The sequence below is a fragment of the Vitis vinifera genome, chromosome 18, assembly GCF_030704535.1.
Source record: "Vitis vinifera cultivar Pinot Noir 40024 chromosome 18, ASM3070453v1".
NCBI classification, from domain to species: Eukaryota; Viridiplantae; Streptophyta; class Magnoliopsida; order Vitales; family Vitaceae; genus Vitis; species Vitis vinifera.
In genome coordinates this window covers 7302384-7326862 of record NC_081822.1, presented here as the reverse complement: position 1 = coordinate 7326862, position 24479 = coordinate 7302384, and the positions used below count along the sequence as shown (strand labels likewise).

Below are 24479 nucleotides of genomic sequence, written 5' to 3'. Positions count from 1 at the left end.
AGTTTAAGAATATTTAGGGATAAGAAACTAAAGAGAGGCTAAAGATAAAAGATGGGAAATTCTTATCGAAGATATCTTTATTTTTAATTGATTTCTAATTGCTTTCCCTCCTTTTGTTATGTTGTATTGAAGTGTTGATACCCATTACCAGGATCCATTTTAGCTGTGTCCCTCTATCCTAAATTTTGGAGTTAAAAGAATGTAACTCCTAGATATGCCCTAGTACCTGACACCCTTACCTGAGTTCGAGCAACATAGGTTACATTATAGGTTGGTAGGCCTAGAATGATATATTTAAAATGATATAAGATAGAGCCTAGACACCATGTTATATCATTTGGATATTTCCTGGTCAGCAATTTTCTTGTTTCTCTAGTTGCTATATTTGTGCCTATGCATATTGATTTTATGTATAATTTATTGATCCATAAAGAATGGTCATGAAAAATTTGGTTTAATGTTGCACATTCTTAATAATTTGGTTGAGACCATTATGTTAGATGATGATCCATGGTAAAGTTTTTATATTTAGTATTCTTTTGCACAATCTAATCAAGGTGTATAACTGTGAAGTCTCTGGTTGGTGCAGCTTATGTTGGCCTTGCAACTGTTGCGGGTTTCATTTGGTGGTTTGTTTATTCTGATAATGGACCCAAACTACCATATGGTGAACTGGTAAGTGGATTCCTAAGCTTTTTGGAATAGGTAAATACTGAGTCTCTACTTTATTTTTGTAGTTCTGCGTGAAATTGCAGATGTGGTAATGTTTTGGGTTGGGCTTTTGGTTTAATTGGTAATATCATGAAAAAAGTATTTTACCTTCTTTCAATCTAGTTTCAGGCTAGGCTCCCAAAATTTTTTATTTTTGAAGTGCTTTAGTTTTCCTTGTTATTAACTGAAGTTAATATCAATTACTCGCATAGTGTGTCTGATGAGCTGTGTGAAACAACACTTCAGTATGTAGGATAAAGTTCCACATTAACCATTACCATTTAATCACTTAAACAGCTGAGTTAAATTCCAAATGAAGGATTTCTTAGTTTTAATTTAATTTCTGCTTGCTATTACTGAGTTTCATAATGATTGTCTATTGTTCTGTGTTGACAATTCATGGAATTTCATTCATAAATAGACTGATTGTGGATGTCCTCAGACTAGTTACTTGTTTTTTGTTATTCCAGATGAACTTTGACACTTGTTCATCAAGGGAGACAACATATCCATGCAGTATCTTTGATGATCGACACCCATCAACTGTGTCAATGACAGTTCTTGTTGTTGTTGAGATGTTCAATGCACTGAATAACCTCAGTGAAAATCAATCTCTGCTGTGAGTGTTTAGTTTGATCTTTGATTTGTTTGCAGCATTTTTCTGTCTTTCAGCATGGTCAATCGATATGGATTCTGAACGTTTGTGTAAAAAATACTCTAATGGTAGTAGCTATCTTCAAGATCTTTACTTATACATAACTCATTGAAAGTCAATTGCAATGTTTCATCACTTATGAATGAGTCGGTTTTTCACACAAAGGCATTTATATTCCCTATTATGTAACCTATGCAGACCTATTTAAACTAGAAACATCCCATGTATAGTGTTCCTGAGTTGTGGTTACTAAAGTTCTCGTCCAGAGTGTAGAGTCTGGAAATTCTTGATCTTTTTCCATACGTTCTTATCCAACTTCCATTCAAGACTCCCAGATCAGTTTATGTTTCTGATAAGAATCATTAGGATTTATAGAATTGAGAATACTTTCATAGGATTTGACAATTCCTCAATTCTTTGTTTTTTTCCTAATAAAATTCAATTAAAGATCTGCCCATGGATATCAATTCTCTGCTTATTCCTGTGACACTGAATATTCATGTCAGAACATTTTTTGGTATTTGACTTGATCAACCCTTTGGAAGAACAGAGCAACATTATCTGACAATTACATAATGAAATAAAATTCTGGTGGATGTTCAATTGCATTAACAGAGTTTGTTTGGATTTCAATTGCATTAACGGAATTTATTTAGATCCTTTTACATTAGATTTGATAATTCAATTTAAATCCTAAATAGCTTAGTTTAGTAGGTATCACTTGTTGTCAATCACTTGATACCTACAATTCTGAAGGACTTTTAAGTCACATTTTATTTTCTCTTTTTAAAATTGATTTATGAATTTTGTCAGTCCAGTGTTCATGAATTTCTTTGTTGCCTACCCTAAAGGAAGTGTGGTTTCTAATTCATGACTAATGGACATGATATTTTTGGACATTCTGATTTTCCTGAAATTTCTTTTTTTCTATTTTGTTAGTTGTTTATTGAAAAAATAAAAAATAAAAGAGCAAATCTAGCCACCTGGCTCAATTTTCCTTTTTCCTTCTACCTTGACTTTACTGATGATTGTTCCACCCAAATATTACCTTCCCTCATTTTTTGGGCATCTTCTCCTCCTAACCAAGTCACAAATAGTCATTAAGTTTTAAAACATTGGCATGAAAGGAGAAATACATAAAGGGGGGAAAACTGCTAAACTAGTTTGAGGGGACTCAGCCTTTGAGGGGAGATTCAGGGGTTGAGACCTAGCAGTCTAAAGATGGATCACTTGGGACTAGAGGTGTTAATTTTACATTTTAAAGAGAAAAAGGAACAAGCAATTTCTTCTACAGGTGGCAAACTGAGTAGGATAGCCAGGTAAATACAAACTCACGTTGAAAAAAGGGTGGCAAAGTGTTGGGAGCAAGAGATAAGTAGAAGCATGGAGTGAAGTTCTGAAAATATTGGCTAAGCAGGGAAACAAGAAGCAAATAAAAGGCACTAGGGAATGTACTAAGAAACAAAGCGCATTGGATGCATTTGTGACTAACATGTAGAAACTAGGGACTCAGAAGCACCTATGATCTGGATGAAAATGTTCAGATTGACCATACAAATTGAAGCAACCATACTATACTAGAAAAAGTTTAAAATATGTGTAAACTTACAGGGAGAGACTTTTGAAGCAGAATGCATGAATTGAGATAAGAGGAACATGTGTTGAGTGAAAGACACTTAAATGCTTTTGAAGCATAGTGCTTTCCTCTTGGAAGCTTGGAGACATACTTCCTATGTCTGTCCTGTAGCCACTTCTGGTAATTATGGTCATAAGCCTGTCTTTCCACTAAATTCTTTGCCTCTCAGATATCCTAGTCCAAGAGAAGCAGCTAAACTCTAAAGTTATCAAGAATTTCTTTTTGTTATTTTTTTTTTTGATAGACAATAGAAGCATGTATTAAGAAACGCCAAAAAGAAGGGGTGCACCCTACATATATAGGTAGTATACACAAAACATCCCAAAGCAAGCACCAAACAAATACAAGGTCTGCCTGCAAAATCAAAGCAAAGCTAACCACAAGAGAGCATCTAAGAAATTCAAAATAGAAGGGTTCTCCATTTCCAATGAATCAAGGGACCACTCTAAAAAGTTATTTAATGAAGAACTCCTTCAATCTTTGATCTGAGAGCTCTTCATCTTTGAAAGTCCTTTGGTTGCACCTTTTTTGCAAATACGCCAAGATAAGCAAATTAGAGCGAAGCGCCAAACTATTTTTCTCTTCTTATCTAGCCCCTTAAATTTCTATTCAAGGATGGGATTTCTCACTGAGGTAAAAAACACCCAAATCAAGTCAAAGACTGCTAACAAAAAAGTACATAGCACTTATCTTATCACAATAAATCAAGATGCGATCAACTTATTCTTCACTATCTTTATAGAGGCTACATCTATTGACCATGAGCCATCCTCTCTTCATTAATGTATCTATAGTTATTTTCTTCACCCCAAACAGCTTCCCAAGCAAAAACTCTCATAAGGAGCTTGCAAGTTTTTGTTCTTGTTGAATAAATTTGATGTTAAGTAATTAAATTATGTTTCTTATACATTTCATTTCAATTACAAAACATAGAGTTGATAAGGTTGTTCAATACTTTCAGGCGAACTATCAGTCATACATAGTTTTATAGCTATTTCCCTGATCATTTTCTATTGTTTCTGATCTACTGTTCACTTTTGTATTAATTCTGTTATCCTCTCTAGGGAGTGATTTGCCTGTTTCTGACTTCTCTCATTCTAACATTTTTGCCCCAAAGAAAAGTCATTAGAGCTAACACTTCTCCTGTGCTTAATATATAGCGTTATCCCTCCTTGGAGCAACTTATGGCTTGTTGCTTCAATTGTCCTGACTATGGTCCTTCACCTGCTTATTTTGTATGTGCAACCGCTATCCATTCTTTTCTCTGTAAGTTGTTGTCTTTTCTGCCATCAACTATTATTATTATTATTATCAGGTAATAGGCCTCGTTCTTTTTTCTTTCATCAGTAATGCATTTAAAGGTGTACTATTATATGTGTTGCAGGTGACACCGTTATCTTGGGCTGAATGGACTGTTGTCCTATATCTTTCATTTCCTGTAAGTAGTGTGTTCTGCACATTCTGGTATGCAGAGTTTGCAGACAATTTATGTTTTTGCTCAAAACTTTTTTTTGCTTCAGCTGTTATCTTGTTCTGTCTAGCGCAATATCTGCTCTTTATGTGTTAACAAGGACATGAATGTCTTACCAAGCAAGGTTTAAAAAACGAAATTTGGACAAAATTTCATCAAAAAATAGAAAAAATTGGTCGGATCAGAAGCGGCTGCATGCGCTAAAAGCCGATTTTAGCAAATTTTCCAGAAAAAACGCCACTTTTTTATTTATTTATAAATATTTATCCTTTTTTATTTTTTAATTATTCATTTCTAATTTATCTTTTATTTTAAATTTATATTATCCTCTTATTTTATATTGTGATTTTATTTTTAACTACTTTTCATATTTATCTTATTAATCTTATTTTAAAAAATCACTATCACTTCAATTTTAAATATTTTTTATATTTATCCTTTTAATTTTAAATGTTTTTATTTTAAAATATTAAAAATATAATTTTATTCAAAAATTGTTGAAATATAAAAGCGAAGTTATAATATTTTATAAATTAAAATTAATTTGATAAGATAAATTATTAATATAATTTTTAATAATTGTAATTATTTAAATAAATTAATGTTAATAGAAAAAGTTGTTAGCACAAATTTGTAATAAGATTTTAGAAACTAAATCTCAAATAATTTATTTTATGTAAATTAATTTAATTTTTTTATTTAAAATGTAATAAAATATGTTTTAATAAAAGTTGTTTTTAATTTTTAAAATAAATAAATATAAATATATTAAAGAAATTAATTTTTTTTTTAATTCATAAATATTATTTTTAATTATATTTATATCAATTACATTTACAAAATAAATTTAATATGTGCATTCTTTTTCATGAATTTTGAACCATTTTTGTTTGATCGATATTTTTGTCAGAATATCCACTTGGATATTTCTCTAATATTTCTGATATATTCATAAAATCCAAGTACCGATATATTCGTTTTTACAGATATTTCAAACCTTGTTACTAAGAAGGTTTATACCAAAGTGACTTTTTTTTCACCTTCTAAAGTGGTAAAAACTATGGCAGCATTACTTTAGTTGTATGCTTTGTTTTTCTTTTCTGTCCCTATTTGAACATTGTGGTGCATGTTGATGCTTGGGTTTTGTTTTGTTGGGGGCTTGGTTAATGTCTATCTTAGTTGAAATATTTGTGCAAGTGGTTTGAAAAGAAAACATCATCTCTGCCAATTTTTTATTTCTAATAATTTAATAGAAATGCATGCATCTGTAATAGTGTTAAAAATTTGGTATGATTGGCAGTCAAAATGGAATCCTTCTTTGCTGAATGCCACGAGTCACCAGAATCAGTTCTGATTTTGAATATACAGGCTGTGTTATGTTGGAGTGGGTGATGCTTTCTTCATTAGGTTCTATGATTCACACATATGCAGACATGTGTATGCACACCCACACCTACACACACACATGCTGTCACACATCCACACCCACTATACCTATGTGGAATGAGTAGCTCTCTCTCTCTCCCTCTTGTGTACAACATGCATTGGAAATGGTATCCTGTTGTATTAGAGCAGGTGAAGATGTGTCACTTACGTAGAAACCACTCCATTTAGTTTTATTAAACACAATTTCAAAAATATGCAGATGTATGTTTGCACACCCATGCTTACACATGCACCCCACACATCAATGTCCACACTGTGACACTTACCCATAAGTTATATACCCATGTGGTTTGATGGTTAAGGGAAAGGAAAATTATGTATACACAGACAGGTCTGGATGAAGAAGAATAAAAAAATTTTCAATATCATATAGCATCATAAAATTACGAGAACCTCTACATATTTAGTTGTTACAATAAAATCCTCTGCTTGTATGTAAACTTCTGAGTGCAGCCATCTCTCTTGATGTGCAATTGACAGACCTTTTTGAGCATCATACACTACAAGGACCTAAAAATAACAACTGTTTCAAACTTGGAAGGGGGTGACCTGGTGGTTCATTTGCATGACTAGTGGAAAGAGTTAATAATTGGTTTTCTAATGCATCATCCTTCATATTTTTTTTTTTTAAATTAAAATGGAGAAAAAAAAAATTCCTGACTGAGGTTTATGCCTATAAAACCTATATACATAGCATCATTTTTCTAAATTAATTTTTGCTGCAATTCTTTCCACATTACATATGATGATGTATATCTGCTGTAGGTGATAATAATTGATGAGGTGCTGAAGTTCTTCTCAAGAAATTCCTGTGGTAATTACATCTATTACTTTCTTTGGCCATCTTAATATCTTCTCAATTGAAGCATAAGTTGTGTTTGTTTAATAATAGAGACATAAATGCATGCTCTATTGACTTGCTTTTGGCATGTTTCTGTTCAAAATGATCATCAACAAAATGGCATAAATGCATTCTCTTGACTTGCTTTTGACATGTTTCTGTTCAAAATCATCATCAACGAAATGCATCGATGGGATCAATGGATTTTGTTGCTGAGAATGGGACTATAAAAATAATTGTCCCTATCTACTTTTGATGGGCATGGACATTCCATGCTTTTGAAGAATCACATCTGCACGAAGGATTCCATATTTTGAGATTTTTTTTTATGATCATACCTATATTACGTCTTGTCCCATGTTGTAGGCACAAGGTTCAATTTCAGATTCAGAAGGCCTGATGTACTACCGAAGGAGTTGCGTGACAAGTAACAGTGTACAGCCTTTTGTTACCCAAATTTTGCGTCCATAGTGATTCACACTGGAGACATTTTTTTTCAATGGTATACCAGTTTTAATGAAGTATGAAGCACCCTTCCATTTATGCTTTCCATCAGCATTGCAAAGATGAAGCTACAAATGGACATAACCTCCACAAGCTCCGCATATACTCCAATCTCACGGTTATTTATAAACTCATCAGTTACAATGACAGTTATGTATTCTGTTGTAACATGGCTACGAGGAACCCTATTCATTTTTGGGGTGTTCACATGTGAATCTTCTATTACATTAACGAGTTGCTAAGGGAAATCCCGGTTTTGGCAGCTAAAAAGAAATACTTATTTTACTGGGCATAAAAACCAATGAATTTGTTAGGTTATCCTCCGAATTTGAGTGTGGCTTATTCAAACATCAGCAGGTGGTGATATGAGTTTCCCTTTCTAACCATTTTCATTTATCTGTCTGTTGGAAATTAACCATCCCAGGTTTAGAAATCTGTGGCTTAATTTTTCGTTGCTAGACTGAAATGTAAGATCCATGTACTTGACAGCATCTGCCAGGGGCGGTGTTAAGGCGATCAACATTCTTGCAAATTTTTTCTTCAATTTTTAATATGTTCACATTCTTGCAAAACTAGTGATGAGTAGCTGTGTATGGACAGTTAATATCAGCACTCAAGAAGCTGCTCTGGGGCAAAGTGTAAAGATGAGGAAGGGGATGCTAGATATGGAATTGCATAAGTAAAAAATAAATAATTTTTCTTGAGAGTTTTTAAAAATGGTTCTTAAATTTTGTTTAGGAAATGATTAATTTTCAAGGACTGTTTGACTATGTAAAAGTTTAAATATATTTTTGTATTTTTAATTATTTTAAAAAATCACCTAAAAATATCTTATAAAAACAAACTATCAAGAAATTATATTAAATGAAAAAATTGTCAAATATAAATTCGAAACAAGTTCTTAAACATGAACTAGAAGCTCTATTGTTAAAAATCATAATGTATTTTTTTTATTAAAAGAGTTCAAAAAATTTATAATTGGAAAAAATAAATCCTGTCATATAAAAATTATAACCTTAAAATTTTATAAAGTAAGAAGGTCACGATATGGTAAACAAACACACTAAGTTCTTTTTATACGTAAATCTTCTGAATAAATGCATTACTAGAAGTCCAGATGGGGCCTGAATCATGTAGACAAGATCCTTAATAGTTGTGAAATTGACAACTGAACGAGAAATATAATTGGATGCCTAAATCAAATGGGGATATTTCTGGAGAGCGTCATGATTTGAGCTCTTAGGTGTGGGAGTTGATTACAGAGGCTGTCCAGATACCCATCTTTTATACATACCAAAACACTCTTTAGGCCTGTATTCTGGTGCTGTGTGCCCTCCTCCCTGCAAGTCAAAAGCCAAAACCACAACACAGTAAGGGCTTTTATTACGGAAACAACCCAAGCCTCAACTGAAATGGAGGGAGGAGTTTCTCTTCACCTTAACAGTCGCAAATGTCATCTGGTTGGAATAAGTCCTCGTATATCTGGAGCAATATGATAGCCAGTGTCACAATTCAGCTTTTTCAAATTAAGCTCAATATAAATGACTCTCAAAATAAAGGTGTGGGGTTTAAGACTTATTTAAGTCGGGAGCCTACCCTCCAACTTGGCCTTCCACCATCCATGATCTCCAGTCATCAACAATGGAGTAGTTCAGAGATCTTATCCATGCTTGAGTTGAAAAGAAGGGCACAATCATGTCATGGTCACCACTGTTTCCAAACCCCAAAATAGAATTAATACATGAAAAAAATCGAATTTATGCACCCACAAAAAACAGAAAGGTGGTACGACCTGTATATTAGAGATCGGTAACCCTTTTTACTTAGAGTTACATGATATTCAAAACTGCTCTCAATTTCAGGCGTATAAGATAATCCCATCGCGCATCTCTGCCACTCTCTTATTGTATTCTGTGATTGAAAAATGAAAATGATAATAATAATAATAATAATACTGCACTCAAATCACCCTTTTGCACCCAATATCACATTGCCTTATACCTTTCTAATATGAAGCGCTTCTTGGACAGTGGCGTTATTTGCCCAGTAAGGAGCAAGGATGTATCCATCAGTCTACACATACATATATGAGCTGTTAATCAAATGCCTAGGAAAAGTAGTTTTAAACTTTTAACTCTTCCCAAATGAACCATTCTGCTTTTTGTTGTCACTGATTTTTCATTTTTCTTAATGAGACAATTTGAAATGGAGATAGATGGATTAGCAGGCTCATATAAAGGAAGCAGAGGTTTACACGGCATTCAAATGCAGAAAGTGATGGCTCTGGGCGGCGCTCTCTGAGTTTCCCAATCAGATATCTTCTTCCACTTAAGAAAATATCTTCCGGCTTTAGGGAACCGAAACCACACACGGGTTCTAAAATCTGTCCAAATTGAATTCCTGAAATGCACTGCAAATATACACTACTGTCAGCATGGGCAGTTATAAAGTTGTTAATGGAAGGAATAGGAATTGCTGATGACCTTATAAAAAGCCTGAACATCCTTTATACACTGTATATTGATGGGATACTTGAACGGATATTCATCTCCACAACTTGTCTTCAGTGACTGCAAAAATGGCTCAACATATGGAAGATTATTGGTATTTAGATTTTTTTTCTGTCTTTCATGTCATTAATTGATTCCAATACGAGTAAAGGTTTTGAAAGAGTTCTGAATCTCACCTCATAGAGTTCATCAGAAATGAGTGCCATTCCATGAGCAAATCGGAATTGTGCGGTTGTTTCAGTACCTTGCTCTGTTACGGGGTTTCCAAGCAAGTACCCCTGCAACCATTTTTGTTTGTTCCAATTAACCACAAGCCATTTAAGCATTAAGAAAAGAGGAAATACTTTGTAAGAGAGCAAGATATATGTTCCAACGTGCCTTGAGATTGATGAAGGGTTCAGTATCATCTTCATTTCCTGCGCAGCCATATAATATATACAACTCGAAAATGATTATCATACCGTCCAAGTATTTTATATATAAATGCACCAACAAGCAGGCCTCTTACCATTCGAGATGTGTTGAACCACGACAGGGACGGTAATCCCAGAGTAGGAGTCTCCCCCCACATAGACCGGATTTGAGAGGAATTCTGGATGATCAATCAGCCACTGCACCACAGTCCATTCCGGAAAAAAGATCAATCAATTTTCACTGTGGTTGTCCATGGCTTCTACTTCTGGATTGGCTGGCTGCAATTGGGAGGGAAGAATGTATGCATGGTTGAGTAGGGATGTGTATGCATGAAGAGTGGGTATACTGTACCTTCCTAAGAAACTCATGTGCCTGATGAGTTGCTTGAAAGTCGCCTGAATGAGAAGCACGAGAAGTTGTTGCATAGGAGAATCCAGTGCCGACAGGCGCATCCAAAAATATTATGTTGGATACCTGAAAGTTCCAGTCTCACAAATTCGCAACCACAAAATTCCTTACGAAGAAAATTTAAATAATAATAATAATAATAATAATGTCTTGACATAGAAATAACGATCAGAATTCAGAAGCTCAAGACCTGTGTCCACGAGTGTGGGTTCAGTTCCAACGTGGGCAAGCTCCCATGGTACGGTACTGACTCGAAGTACAGTGGACCTGCACAACTCCACAAGTTTCCCAGTAACCAACGTCAGTGGTCACTCTCATAAGCCAAATTCTCAAGTGGGTTGTAAAAACTTTCTACATCTATGTCTAATCACTATCCAATTTCTTATATATCCAATTTTATGAAGATTTATATAGCATAGCTTGTATATGAGAGATAATTTCACGGCGTGGTACTGCATTTTCTTTTGAAGAATGAAGCATCCAATGATTGGGCCTGCCTTGAATAGAAAATTTTAATTTGTCTGCAGTGTGGCAGACTCTTGATCCTTTCTCATCACATACAGCTTGAGAACATGGTTGGGAACTTGGGATTTCACAAGCAAACAAAGATAAAGACGAATCTTATAATTATTACAATGAATATGGATTGAGATAATTTAGGGACATGCATGGTGATGGTTTGACAAGTAACCTATTTCATAGAATAGAGCAGAGAAGGCAGAGCAACCGGGGCCTCCCGTTAGCCAGAGCAGGAGAGGATCCTCCGTCGGGTTATTCTCCGACTTTACAAAGTAGTAGAATAACTGCACTTCCTCTGATTCACCCACTCCCACATACCTGCATATGACTTTATGTACATTATCTACTATCATTATAATATAATAATCAAACGACAGAAACTGTATATGTATATATCAACTCACCCAGTTTCCAGCTCAAAAGGGAGAGGCCCCTCAAAACCTGGAAGAAACTTCACGGGCGAATGAGATGCTGCAACCACTGAACTAACCTGCAAAACAAGATTAATAAAAAGAAACTGACGGAATATGGAACAAAGCATGGCCATGGGTCTCGCCGGTAATGCCTTTCGCTTGCAAGTACTGAAGAAATAAAATGTTCTCTTTCACATGTATACGCAACATGTGAAATACAGGATAAGAATTTGAGGAGGATGTGGGGAGTGTGTGGCGGCTGCACTGACAAGCAATCAATTTGGGGTATCCAAAAGAGATGGAAGAAGAAGAAAAAAAATGAGAAATGGGGCACAGTCGCCTTCAAGATGATGCAGTTTTTTTCGGACTCATGCTCATAATGCACTGTGACCATAGGTTCATGATTGACAGAGTGATAAAGTCCATAGGGAGGATGCCAAAAGGAATGTATATTTCTTGAACTTTCATTTTTGGGTGTTTTTTTTTTTTTTTTCCTTTTATTCTTTCTGACTTAATTTCAGGCAATTATTAGGTATTCGTATAACAGGGACAAGTGACGTCATGTGTAATAAATGTTGGACCAATTATTTTTGGATGCTTGTTTTTTTATTTAATTTAAAATATTAAAACATATTTAAAAGTATTAAGTATTAAATTATTTTTTTAATATTTTATTTTACTAAACTTTAAAATTTTAATATTTAAACAATTTCATTAACCTTATCAAATATGTTTTTTCTTAATATAGAGAACTAAGTTATTTTTCATTGATTGGTCTATGTTAATTTTAATAAACTCAACAATTTCATTAAGAAATTTTTAGTATTAAGTCAAATATAAGCTAAAAAAAATAAGAAAATGAAAATGATGATAATTTTTTTTAATAAAAGGGAAAAAAAAATCAGGGAAATAGGACCTTTTTTTTTTTTAAATTAATGTGTTATGCAATGTTTTTACTTTTTTTTTCTGTTCTAAAGAATTTTCTTTAAAACCTACAACTTAAAATGGCTCAAAAACTTATTTGACTTTTTATTTTACACTGATTTTCAAATAACTCAAATTAAAATTGTACCCCTATATTTACTTTAATAGGGGGGGTGGGTGGGGCTGTGAAGAGGTTGAGGGGCAGGAGGCACATGTCTCCTAGCCCCATTGTGAGCCAGTTATATTATATCTATACTTTTCGTGACTCATATGGATGTTTCAACCCCTTGAAGGGTCAAACGAAGTGTAATCCAATGGCATTCATACTTCAATCAATCAAGCTTAATGTTACCGCTGTCATTCTCCATTCTCCCAACTCAAAAATTTGAAACTCTCTCTGTTTCAAATTTGTTTATAAGCACAAAAATGACTGCAAAATTGTAAGCGCAAAATCAACACCCAGGTTAGAACTCTAGTTACAAAGAAGAAGAAATGAAGAAGAAAAAGTGAGAATACTCTCAAACAAGTTTTTGAACTGCTTGAAAGTACTGGGCTTGTGCCGGCCTTCTCATAATTGCACTCCTTTCTCCCTCGAAGTGGGCTTGAGCCGGCTGTCCCATAATTGCAAAGGAAAAAACCTCCGAGCCTTTTTCTAATGAACAAATCTGACCCTTTTCGGAATGGATGTCTACAATCACCAAAGAGAAAGGGTCATCATCGTGATGAACTGTTCAAGTGTGCTTATCCTCTACAATTGCCCTACTTCTGAAAATGAAAAAATAAAGCCTTGCAAGAGTTGGAAAATTTGGTTCTCAATTGACATTTTGTGGGTAGCACGGCCAGACGATCCCCAATTAAACTTAACCTTGTCCTGGACACGCCCTCTACTAATCCACCTATCAATGAGAATGGAGCAGATGGATTACCCAGAAAACACCTGACGATGAGCCTATTTTGTTAGACGTATTGTGTATAAATTTGCATACAACAATGCAGAAAATAGCATTAAACTAATGCATGAAGGCAAATGCAAAATTTTCCATCTCGATATGTATAATACTATTATTTAGCAAAATGGTGTAAAAAGGAAGGTAAACCCAAGAATACAACTCCACAAAGATTTGGCTGGCTATTTCCATACTACACCAGAGCCAAACCAATGGTAAGTTTTTCCTCTGCCTTTATCTATCTCACTCACTCTTGGTTCTTTTCAAGAAAACGTAAGAAAATCAGAATCATACAACTACAAGTCCGTTGCATCCCACTCTACCCCATCTCTCTTGAACCCCTTTGCTTTACTTGAGGTCAATTTGGAAGCATTCTGCTGACCAATTAGTTCTTCTTTGTTCATAATTGGATTACTTTACAGATATATGATGCATCAAAATATGACTCAACAAGAATCAACAGCCATTCCACTGTCAGAACTAACAGCAACTTTTTCCATTTCTGTTGCGACCACCTCTGCATCTCCTTTCTTATCCTCAGCTTTCTCAACCTTCAATTTCTGCAGAATGACCAATTCATTTGTTTACAATTGTAGTTGACTAATTCACAACTTTTCTAAAAAAGTAATACAATGTATGTTAGGACGTCCAACAGTGACCCTATCATTTCATTGTGTTTCATGGCACTGGTCCATTTTCTAATTTTCTTGTGCTCAACTTTATTTTGTTGAAAGTCAGGATCTTTCCAAAGCTGTCATAGATCAGTGGTAAAGGCATCTGGAGGCACAAGATGGACTCTTATTGTTATCCAGCAAAAACAAACCACCTCAATTTAAATCATTTTCAATGAAAATTCGATTTCTGTAACAGAAACACCATTCTAGATGATGGATTTGTGCCTCCAAATGTTTTGATATGGAAAGTTCCACAGAATGATTCCACTTTTATTGGATTTTCCAACACACCCTTGGTCGTCCTCATGGACTAGCAAATCAAGAGGAAAATTGGCACCACTATGTTTGCTTTTATCCAATAGAAAATTACTGTTTTGAAATGTGAGCTTGATGTTTACAACAGCTGCCATGTTGGTGGTGGTGAATGGTAATGAGGGGGTGGGAATGGATTATGGGTTATGGCAGTGATTACGGAAGAGGTGAAGGTAATGGTAACATTGATGGTATTATAGATGATAAAATTGAGGTTAGGCTGAGGGTCATTGAAATATTTTTAAAAGCACAAGATTTTGCTCATACTAAAAATCAGGTAACCAAATTTCATGTAAGTATATTCAAGGATGTTAAAAAAATTTGATTGCTTGCTAAGAAGCCTGCCTAGTGGTGCCTTAGTTCTTTCAAACTTTTAAATCATTAAAACTCATCAAAGACAATAGCACGACTTACCTTTGTTGCTACAGCAGTGTCATTTCTCATAGGTGCAAACATGTTGGAATAGAGTTTTGCATCTCTCTTGTTGCTCTCACCTTGAAGTTGTTTCAAATTCTTTTGCATTAATTTCACCTCCCTGAAAAAGAACCAAAAATGCTCCACAAAATATAGCAGATTTAGTGAATTAGGAATGTATCAGTTACTTATGATTACCTGTTCTGAGGATCTGCCTCAAGGGCTTTCTTGATATCCAATTGAGCCAAGTCCAAATCAGCAGTTTTCATATAAGCTTGTGCTCGCCTGTACAAAGCTTTCACATTGTGGAACTCAATATCTAGAACCTGTAGGAGATCATCATTGACAGTCTTAGAGGATTACCAACCTTTATGCCATTCCACTTAGTGTGAAAATATCATTTGCAGATTGAAGCACAGGAACATGAGAGAAAGTTCAAACATATGAAAGGACGCGTACACTTGAATTACCAAATAAAGAAAACAAATATAGTAAACAGTAAGTGAGAGTTGCCAGGGTCCAGCTCCAATATGATGAGCTTTTTATCTTCGTGCAATTGCCATTTTGTTACTCATCTAACATGTCACATGACATGGTGCAGCCATCACTTCAATGAATAAGGTGTTTTATTAATCCATCCATTACCCTTTTATGTTAAATCACAACAGTGAATTTCTATGATGATGTGGCATGTCTTTACCACCCAGCAACCGCAACAGCTACTGAAAGAACACTGATAGGGGGATAAAACCCCAGCAACCACTAAAGCATCTTGGAGAAAAACATGAGGTTGTTAAAGTTTTAGCCACCAATTTACCATAAGTTTTTGAAATAACAAGTTTGAAGATTTTATTACTACAAGCATATTTTAAAACATTCAGAGTTACCAGCAGCTCAGACTTCTAACCTCAGGGATCACATCTGCTTCATTTTTATCGTTAGGTAAAGATTGCTAAGAATTCCCTTCCCTCACATCAGAGCGGTTCTTAATTTCCTTCCTTTGCATATGTGCTTACCACCAACCTTTCCAGTTCCACAAATTTTCCAATCTTTGTAGCCTCACAAATTCTTAGTTTTCTCTTCCTATTAAGAAAATTCACATGCTGTCTGCTGCATTGATATTTTAAAAGTGTAACGATTGCTTCTCATTTCTCTCTTTACCTTCGAACATAGCTTGATTGCTCCCGGGAAGTTATTTAGTTTGAGACAACATGCTGCACCATTCAACCAGCAAGACACTTGCAATGTTTCGACTACCTTGTGGTCACCATCGCCAAAGATTCCACATTCACTAACATAATCAGCAGCCTGATAGTAAAAGACAAATAGCAATTTAAGTTTATAAGACATGGATGCCAAAGAAGCACAATTTAAGAGAAATCAGGCATGGGGCCACCTTGTCATACTTTTTTCGTGCTCGTTGATACTTCCCACTCTTAAATAGTAGATTACCTTCTTCTTTCTTTCTTCCAGCTGTCTCAATTTTCTCTTGATCACTCATCTCCCATGGTGCTTTCTCCTTTTAATGAAGACGAAATAGAATGATGAAAAAATTTAGTATTATATCTCAAGAAGTGAATGTAGGAACAATATATTAGTTAGCAAGTCGATTAAGCAGAAACAATTTATATAAAAAAACCGGTACCATTTAATTTGTACTGACAAAAACATGAGCTTTTATCATCTAACTATATGTGTAGATAACAAAAAACAATAATTACAACCAAATAGACTTTACAAAATTTAGCATCCAATAATAAACTGTAAAATTCATGCCCCCCGACAAAAAAAAAAAAAAAAAAAAAAAAAATCTTCCTATAAATATTAAGATGGACAAAATTGTAAAAATCTCAACAAAACCTTATGGAGGTACTGATTTTTATGAACTTGAAAATGTGCTAGGAAGTTGTAAAAACCTCAACAAACCCTTATGGAGTTATTGATTTTTATGGACCAGAAAATGTACTTGGAAGTCACAGACATCCAGAGGAAGTTAAAAACAGGAAGGCCATTTTATATCTAGATCGGTCAGAATTTTACTAGCATGTGCAAACATAGCATGAATAATGATGGTCAGCATCTGGAAATTTAAATTTTTTATTTATCAATTTATTCATTTAATTATTTTGATGAATAGTTTCTACATATTAGATGATCATATCACAGGACAGCCAACATCATCTCATCTTTAATTCAACCATTTGACCATGGCAATTACCTTGACAAAATCTAACATTTCAACTTCATAGATTATAATTGAACTTGGCGGAACAATAGAAATGTCCTGCATAACTTCAATGCTTCCATATCCATATTCAGGATGTATTGTCACAATTGACCGCTCCCCCTTCGTCATCGTTGCCACTGCTTGGTCTAACCCAGAAATAACTTGTTCTACAAACAGTAAAGGCAGAAACTAGTAATGGATAACTCCAGGTTTCCATTATGATGGTTCAGAAAAGGAAGATTGAAAAAATTACAGTTGGGCTGACCTTCATCTGTGATAAATTGCAATGGATTTTCTCCATCAAAACCTTTTTTCTCAAATATAGTGCCATCTTCCAGCTTAGCTGTATACCTAACTGCAAAAGTTGAAGATAACATAGAACAATTTGAAATTACTAAATGGATTAATCATAAGTTGGTGCAGGCTCCATGATGCCTTTGAAGCAGAGCAAATTCATTTAATTGACATCTCCAGGGTAGAGAACATCTTTTGCTTGAAAATTTCAACAAATTAAATGAACGATGCATAATGATCAGTTCCATGTTAAAACCTAATGTATATATTCTATATTCATAAGACGCCTACTTCTCTTTTGTTGTTTGCAGAGCTTGAATCTTCATCAATTAAGCTATGATTTTTTTGCTTTTTTTTATTTGAGAAGATTTCTCATGCAAGGACTGTTATGAAGAGGAAAATCACTCATTGAATGCATTGAACATATTTCCAAGCTTGGTCCTATTATTTTGATTACCAGCCTAGATGTGAAGACATGAGAAAAAGGTCCAAAGGTAAAATGAAAATAAAATAAATCCAGGAGATGAGAGTTTTTTTTTTTTTTTTTTCTGAATGCATTGAGATCAAGAACACAGATAAATGCCCATGGGAAAGGAAATTTGTTGAACAAGTTGTCATAATGACAGGAAAGAGGGAAAGGGAAAATGCCAAACCTCTCTGGAAAGCGAAGTCTAAAAACAAACTATCTTCACCCTTCGTCTTTATTAATCTACATAGACCTTTATCTGAAAAGTTACCCTGTGTTGGCAACAGTGAGTTTATACTAGATATGAAATCAATGTCCTATCACAAGATAAGATATAGTTGACCAAATGGTGTTCATAAAGCTTGAAAGCAGAGTGTGAAGCTTAAAGGCCATAGACATGTTAGTGTGTCACCACAGAATACCAACACTCCATAATTCACTGTATAACATATTGTTGGGCTCACATAAATCCATCCATCCATATATGGCACTAAAAATTTTTGCAGACTTCCAATTTCATTCCAGAACTGATCCAAATTCCAACTATGATTGCTTTGACATCTTAACTGCTTTTGACAACATTGCTTAAACTTTAATATACATACCAGTAACAGTTGCACCTTCATTTGCAGCAATAGTGTTTGCCCCCTCTACCAAAATCTTCTTGAATACCTTGGAATCACCAGTAACATCAATAACTGGCTTGAAGGATACCAATTCCAGATCAATGATCAGCACAGAACTTGGTGGAATCAATGGAAACTCATTCTCTGCATCTCTGCCCACATCTCCAAAGGCATCTGCAATTATCTTTTCAGATTAAAGTAAGATTTTTCAACTGTGACAAGGATCCTGGAATTTTAATGGTTGAAAGGCAGAAGAGGATTCAAAGTTTTTCATAAATTCATCTTGATATAATCTAATTATGATAATCAAAACCAGTGCTGGCATAATAAAACAATCTTTAGAGAAATAACGAGTGCAACCATATGACACATGCATGTACATTTTAAGTATGGTATCACCTTCTTACTTTACTTGCCCCTATACATGACTCTGTTAATGGACTGAGATTCAGGAAAAAAAAATTAAAAATGCTATAAATTTCAATAACCTAAGGATGAGATGATAAATCATCCATGTCAGCAAGCTCCTCTAACCCATTAAAACTCATAGTCCCATTTCCTTGTGGGAGAGTGCAGCTATATTACATCTCTTCCTGCAGTGTTTGTATTTTCTGTCATATTGACTTGAAAATGTAACTATTTCAAATTATTTAGTTTTCATTTTTCCCTTCTATGTCTTTTACTTAGAACTAGAGCTTTTTCTTTTCACATTTCATGATTCTTGCCTCATGTATATATAACAGATCCAATCTAGTTATTGCCAGTTTCACTAGTAGAAGGTCCAAAGAGAGATATTATCCTACCCAATGCATTATGAAAAGGCCTACCATAACTATGCAAGCAGATTGCTCTTTGCCCAGCCATTGAAGCAAGAATCGCCATCTTGTCAAGGCTAAGAGGGCATTAGGTAAAATTTAATACTTCTATTACTTAATGACTTAAACTGACTTTTAAGTTAAATTATTCTTAATTTGTTGACTTAAAACTTATTACTTGATTTTTACTTTAAGTATTAAGGTTGTTTACCTCATTGATTTTAACTCATTTATTTCATTACTTTTAATCAATAAATTTATTTATTAAACATCCATATTTAAAGTATTGTAGGTATATAAAATAACCACAAAATATTATCGTAAAAAATGAGTCATTAATATGGAATCATGGTTGTAAAATATACTCTCACTGGTATAGGCAAATGAGGCAAAAAATATTTAGTATTAAGAACAAGTTAACTATTTTGACTTAACACTTAAAGTTGTAATATTAAGTTATTGTACCAAATATGCATAATTTATTTAATAACTTAAATTAAGTTATTAAGTTATATTAAGTCATTCAATTGATTTGCCAAATTCTCTCAAAATCTTGAACCTTTTCAAGGTCGTGAGACTGCTTGTTTATCTAGTGAGTTTTGAAATTTACACCTTGAGGGTATTTTTCAAGCAAAGGCTCAAAGTGATAGGTACACAACTTAACTGTAATTTATCCTAATATTTGAAGTATGCAACAAGATAGGCAGAAAATGGTTTCATGTTACAAATCCTAGTTTAAGATAGCAAAGTCAAGCTGTTTCTGTATCAGGAGAGAAAAAGGATTAAACACACTCTCTATTAGTTAACTTATCAATGGGTTTTTTTTTTCTTAAAACCATGGGAGCAATTTCAGATTGCACGTTCTCATAGTTAGTCGAAGACACACATAACAAGCAATATTAATGATGCATAAGACCTAAAACTATGATAGAGCATGTTAATAATAAGGATACTGGGAAGCATACATTGGGGTTGAACAATTAATTTAACCTTCTCTCCACTTTTCATGGTCTTGATTGCCTTTGGCATTGCTGAACAAAACTGACCTGAAAGAAACACATTTCTCAACTATGAAAAAACAGTTTATTTAATAAAACTCGCATATCCTTTATTGCTTAACCAAGAAAGCAGCCATTAATCAACAGTAAATTACCATCTTTCATGTAAAACTCGATTCCTTCCTCGGGGGTTTGTGCAACAATAGTATCATCAACCAGTTTCACTTTATACTTCACTGTATTACAAACAAAATCCCCAATTATTACTCTTGAGGCAATGTAGCTGAGACTTTCGTAGAAACATAAAGCACAGGCATTGAAGCAAATTCACCAAATTAAAGGAACAAAAATTACAAAATAATTACCAAGAAGTTCGTCTAAATCTCCGGGTTGCACATTCCTATTTCCCTTCTCCAAAATTTTCTTGATGATTCCACCATCCCTACACACATCCACCACTGTGATCCACGAAATGAGCTGCACTTGAAATTGAACTACCGAATTGGGAGGAACACCCTGGCGGCCCGCTTCTCCATACCCCAAATGAGGAGGCACCGTGAACAATGCAATTTCCTCCTGTGTCATGGTAACAATCCCTTGATCCAATCCATCAACAACTTCACCTGAAGAGAAAAAAAAAAATTCTCAACAATCATGAAAGATTTAACAATTAAAAAAAAAAAAAACATCAAAGACTCACCACGACCAAGCGTGAAGGTCGAGGGCTCATTTCTATCTCTGGTGGAATCGAAAGTGCCCCCATCAAGCAAAGTACCCACGTAGTGAACTGAATCCAATAAAAACCATCTTAAACAAAGCCATCGCAAAAACTTTTCCAGTACAGGAAAACATCGCAGGAAAAGGGAAAAAAGAGAGACAGATTGGAAGGGAATAATGGAGTGATAATACCAGTGACTTCGTCGCCAAAGTCAGGGGTCTCCCAGCCAATTCCTTTGTGGAGAAGCCTCTTCTTGAGGCCTGAGTTGTTGAGCTCCCTCTCCTGGCCAACGCAGAGTGGAGGCGCCGACTCGATCACCTCGCCGGGCTCTTCATCCAGGTCGTCCACTTCCCCAAGCTGCGACACGTTGCTTGCTCCGTCCACCACCACCATGCCTCCAATTCCACACTCACTCTCCCACGACGCTCCTCTACTCTCGGTTTATTTTTTCTGAGGCCTCGCTTGTGTACTCTCTCTCTCTGCTTACAAAGTCAGGGACGCTATGGCCCACTCAAAACACTCCCGGACCGGCCCTTTCTCTCGTATGGGCTTCGACTTGGACAATTTGGCCCACGCTTGTCCTAAGCTGATTTTTCATACCATTTGGAGTAAACTTCCTTTGATTTTACATGGGTTTTTCTTTTTTCTTGTGGCCACTGGTCACAACACGATAGAGGCTCAAGCCTCAAGGTCCATTTTTTGAGAAGCTTAAAAAACGGTACAGCAGAAAACTTCTTCGAGGATGTGATTTAGAAGGAATAATAATGGTGATGGTCAACGCCTTGCAACCAATTGTACAGTGGTCAACGCCTTGCAACCAATTGTACAGCAAGTGGCCTCTACTAAATTTATCCACACCTCACTTTTGCTTCACCCACACCCATTTTATTCAGTTATTAATAATTAATTCAATTGACTTATTAAGGCCCAAAGGGACACGAGGAAGGCTGTAGTTGCAGAAATGCCATTCAAACCAATCAGACTGGTTTGGTTTATTTGGAGTAATTATTCTATTCAAATCCTTTGGACTAGTTGGCTTATTTCTTTATTTCTCTAAATTTGAGTTCATGTGGAAGGAAAGAACCATATCTCATCAAGCTAGCAGTTTGCAGAAGAAGTATTTTCTACTTCATGTATACATTCAGTCAAAGAAGTAAGAAGTAAGAACTCCATTCAGCACCACGTTCTTGGACAACTATTACACTTCGTGTACCAATCTATACACAAGACCCATTTTGGATTTGAAACAACAAACACAAATGAAAGAATTGAAGCCATGGATATGGAGGTGAGGTATTTTAACATTTGCCATTAGAATTATTCAGAATTTCTAATATGTGAATCCACACGGAGATATCAGAACCCAACTCTTCTATTTGTCACAGCATAGCTTCGGCTTCTTGGATACAGAAAATCAGCCTTGACATTGAAACTATCTTCCTCAAAATCACAAGGCCTGTCTTCATCAATTCTACCCATCCCAACACTGCAGCTCCTAGGCGCGGCCCTCGATCCCATTTTGGGTGGCTGCAGAAACACATTCATATCAACCCTATTACTGGAACTACTGGCGGAGCCAGATCTACTGAGGCTCCCAACGTCCTCACCATCACCGGACCTGGAAGAGCTAACGCTGAAGCTCTTAGGCAAGGTGGAGATGTGCACTCCTGGGCAGCCCATGGCGTTGCCGCGACTCACTCTCTCCGCTGCATCCGTCAAACTTCGGACATAAAAATCCCTTGCTTTGCTCAGAACTCTTATGGGTATTGTGATGATCCGCATGAACCTGTTTTGGCTTTGCGCCTTTGCTCTCATGTTTCTCTTTGTTTGGTAGCTGAGAAAATCGCAATTACAGAAAAAGAGAGAAATCGGGGGGGGAGAGGTATATGTGAAAGAAATTGACACAAAAATAGAGAGGAGCTTGGGGTGGAGTTGGAGTGGGGGGTTTTGTAGAGGGGAGGAAGAAGCAGTAGCTAGTTTGGAAAATATGTGTGAACGTAAATAAACATTTTCAAAGCACACCACTGTAGAACGAAGGCCAAATTTGAAAACTAGAGAGTTGACAGCCGAAGGTTTCAACCTTTGACCCTCACCTCATGAGTTTTGTTACTTACCAGTGCAAATAATTGCAAATCGAAGCCTCCCAGCAGCATCCTCCATATGTTAGTCAATCATCAAAATATATTTGTCCACCACATTGTATAAGAAATTATTTAGATTTCTCATATTTCAATGAAAAATATAAGAAATATCATGAATATTTCCATAATTTTATTTTAAAAATACAATTTCTCCTTGAATGAAGAAGGTGGAAATGATGGGAGTGCCAAGAAAGCCTATTGAATGGCTGGAAAATATGGATTGGATGGGAGGGTCGGGTGAGTTATTGAATCGTCATATTGAGGGGTTGGTGTGACCATATATGATCAGTATTCAACGAGCGGAGGAATTTGTAAGAGACCCTCCATTCCATGGAACTCATGGGATAATTAGTTTTTTAGTGGAAGATGTGTATACCTGATTATTTTGATGCTAATTTCAAATTTGTACGTTTTGTCATCCTCCACGTCAGAAAATGTTTACTCTTGTCATTATAAGTAGGCAAATGATGAATGGCATTATTAATTTATTTTCAATGCAACAATTGATTATACGATGAAGTGGTTGCCTTGTAGACTGCCGCTTAATTCACGCGTTACTCCCTCAAGCTCCCCATTTATTGGCATGAAAGCTTAGGATGTGTCTCTCCTCAATTCATTGGGTGGATTTTCCATCCATTCATTAATGGCATGGACGAAAATTTCTAATGGATATTATTAAAATTTGTGACAAAATATGCTCAATTGAACTAATGATTTGAATTCCACCAAATTGACCTTATTTTAAACATAAAATCATTTAAGTTAAATTTGGAATTTTTTTTTTATTTTTTATTGTTAAGAATAAAAAATTCCATATAAAATATAAAACCTCTTGTATAATAATAAATAAATAAATAAGTAAAAATTTACTATATATTTTTTAATAAATTATTTTTCAAATTTTAAAAATTTGAGGATGTGAAAAATTTTCACTATTTAAAAAAGTCTTCATATACTTTATATATAATTGATACTATATCTATATATATTTTTTTTTATAAGAATTCATATACTTTATATAAAACTTTCTATTTTTAAAAAATAAACAATAAAAAAATTCAAACATGCACTTATTTAATTTTTTTGTATATTATATTTAATTCCATATTATAATATGTTTAACAATATGTAATACTTAATATATATGATACTACAATGATCAATTATGATTTTTATAGAAGGATAATTGGAATTCAAAATATACCTTCTCCGATTATTAAGTTAGTTAATGGAAAATAAAAGTAAAGAGTAAAACAAAAGGAATTTTGGTTTAGTTTCCACTCGATTAAAAGTAATTTACATCACTGTTGTATTGTCAACCAATATGTGAGTCAATGATGACTCAATTTAGATGGCTACAATTATAATTTTGACCATCTTAATCATGGTTAGGTT

At 34.7% G+C, this 24479-nt stretch overlaps 4 protein-coding genes across 6 annotated transcripts in view; 1 reads left to right on the top strand and 3 right to left on the bottom strand.

Annotated features, from left to right (window-relative positions):
* The window catches only part of LOC100266003 (calcium-transporting ATPase 3, endoplasmic reticulum-type), a 79212-nt gene extending 71621 nt beyond the window's left edge, over positions 1-7591 (top strand). For all 3 annotated transcript variants that reach the window (XM_010666191.3, XM_010666190.3, XM_010666192.3), the window contains 6 exons: positions 590-675; positions 1182-1330; positions 4163-4268; positions 4387-4440; positions 6685-6733; positions 7127-7591. In XM_010666191.3, coding sequence (XP_010664493.1) covers positions 590-675; positions 1182-1330; positions 4163-4268; positions 4387-4440; positions 6685-6733; positions 7127-7191 — 509 coding nt within the window. In that variant the 3' untranslated portion in view covers positions 7192-7591. The remainder of the gene's footprint in view (positions 1-589; positions 676-1181; positions 1331-4162; positions 4269-4386; positions 4441-6684; positions 6734-7126) is intronic.
* A 721-nt stretch (positions 7592-8312) lies between these two features.
* Positions 8313-11918, bottom strand: LOC100255717 (serine carboxypeptidase-like 2). Its single transcript, XM_002283377.5, has 14 exons — positions 11520-11918; positions 11288-11433; positions 10787-10863; positions 10540-10662; positions 10283-10385; positions 10153-10190; positions 9951-10052; positions 9748-9834; positions 9519-9674; positions 9266-9337; positions 9057-9175; positions 8861-8974; positions 8701-8746; positions 8313-8604 (listed from the first exon to the last, which is right to left on the bottom strand). The coding sequence occupies exons 1-14, from the start codon at positions 11660-11662 to the stop codon at positions 8521-8523; spliced, it is 1410 nt and encodes a 469-aa protein (XP_002283413.1). The 5' UTR covers positions 11663-11918; the 3' UTR covers positions 8313-8520.
* Positions 11919-13480: 1562 nt separating this feature from the next.
* LOC100250536 (70 kDa peptidyl-prolyl isomerase) lies at positions 13481-21673 on the bottom strand. The gene is made up of 13 exons (XM_002283387.4): positions 21135-21673; positions 20926-21012; positions 20591-20848; positions 20381-20461; positions 20193-20273; positions 18392-18586; positions 17292-17381; positions 17018-17193; positions 16196-16318; positions 15961-16107; positions 14998-15125; positions 14800-14920; positions 13481-13959 (listed from the first exon to the last, which is right to left on the bottom strand). Exons 1-13 carry the CDS (start codon positions 21334-21336, stop codon positions 13846-13848), a joined length of 1803 nt encoding a protein of 600 aa, XP_002283423.1. The 5' UTR covers positions 21337-21673; the 3' UTR covers positions 13481-13845.
* Positions 21674-22048: 375 nt separating this feature from the next.
* Positions 22049-23141, bottom strand: LOC104882520 (uncharacterized). Its single transcript, XM_010666189.3, has one exon. It carries the CDS (start codon positions 22756-22758, stop codon positions 22300-22302), a length of 459 nt encoding a protein of 152 aa, XP_010664491.1. The 5' UTR covers positions 22759-23141; the 3' UTR covers positions 22049-22299.
* Between the last annotated feature and the right edge of the window lie 1338 nt (positions 23142-24479).

What these genes read in the sequence shown, in the direction of transcription:
- LOC100255717 (XM_002283377.5), bottom strand. Translation starts at nt 11,662, where the DNA reads ATGGCCATGCTTTGTTCCATATTCCGTCAGTTTCTTTTTATTAATCTT. An exon ending in TGCTCTATTCTATGAAATAG is followed by an intron (nt 10,864 to 11,287) that starts GTTACTTGTCAA and finishes GGAGTTGTGCAG; the next exon opens with GTCCACTGTACTTCGAGTCA. An exon ending in TTTCTGATGAACTCTATGAG is followed by an intron (nt 9,835 to 9,950) that starts GTGAGATTCAGA and finishes CCATTTTTGCAG; the next exon opens with TCACTGAAGACAAGTTGTGG.
- LOC104882520 (XM_010666189.3), bottom strand. Translation starts at nt 22,758, where the DNA reads ATGAGAGCAAAGGCGCAAAGCCAAAACAGGTTCATGCGGATCATCACA.
- LOC100250536 (XM_002283387.4), bottom strand. Translation starts at nt 21,336, where the DNA reads ATGGTGGTGGTGGACGGAGCAAGCAACGTGTCGCAGCTTGGGGAAGTG. An exon ending in CTTTGGCGACGAAGTCACTG is followed by an intron (nt 21,013 to 21,134) that starts GTATTATCACTC and finishes TATTGGATTCAG; the next exon opens with TTCACTACGTGGGTACTTTG. An exon ending in AAATGTTAGATTTTGTCAAG is followed by an intron (nt 16,319 to 17,017) that starts GTAATTGCCATG and finishes CTTCATTAAAAG; the next exon opens with GAGAAAGCACCATGGGAGAT.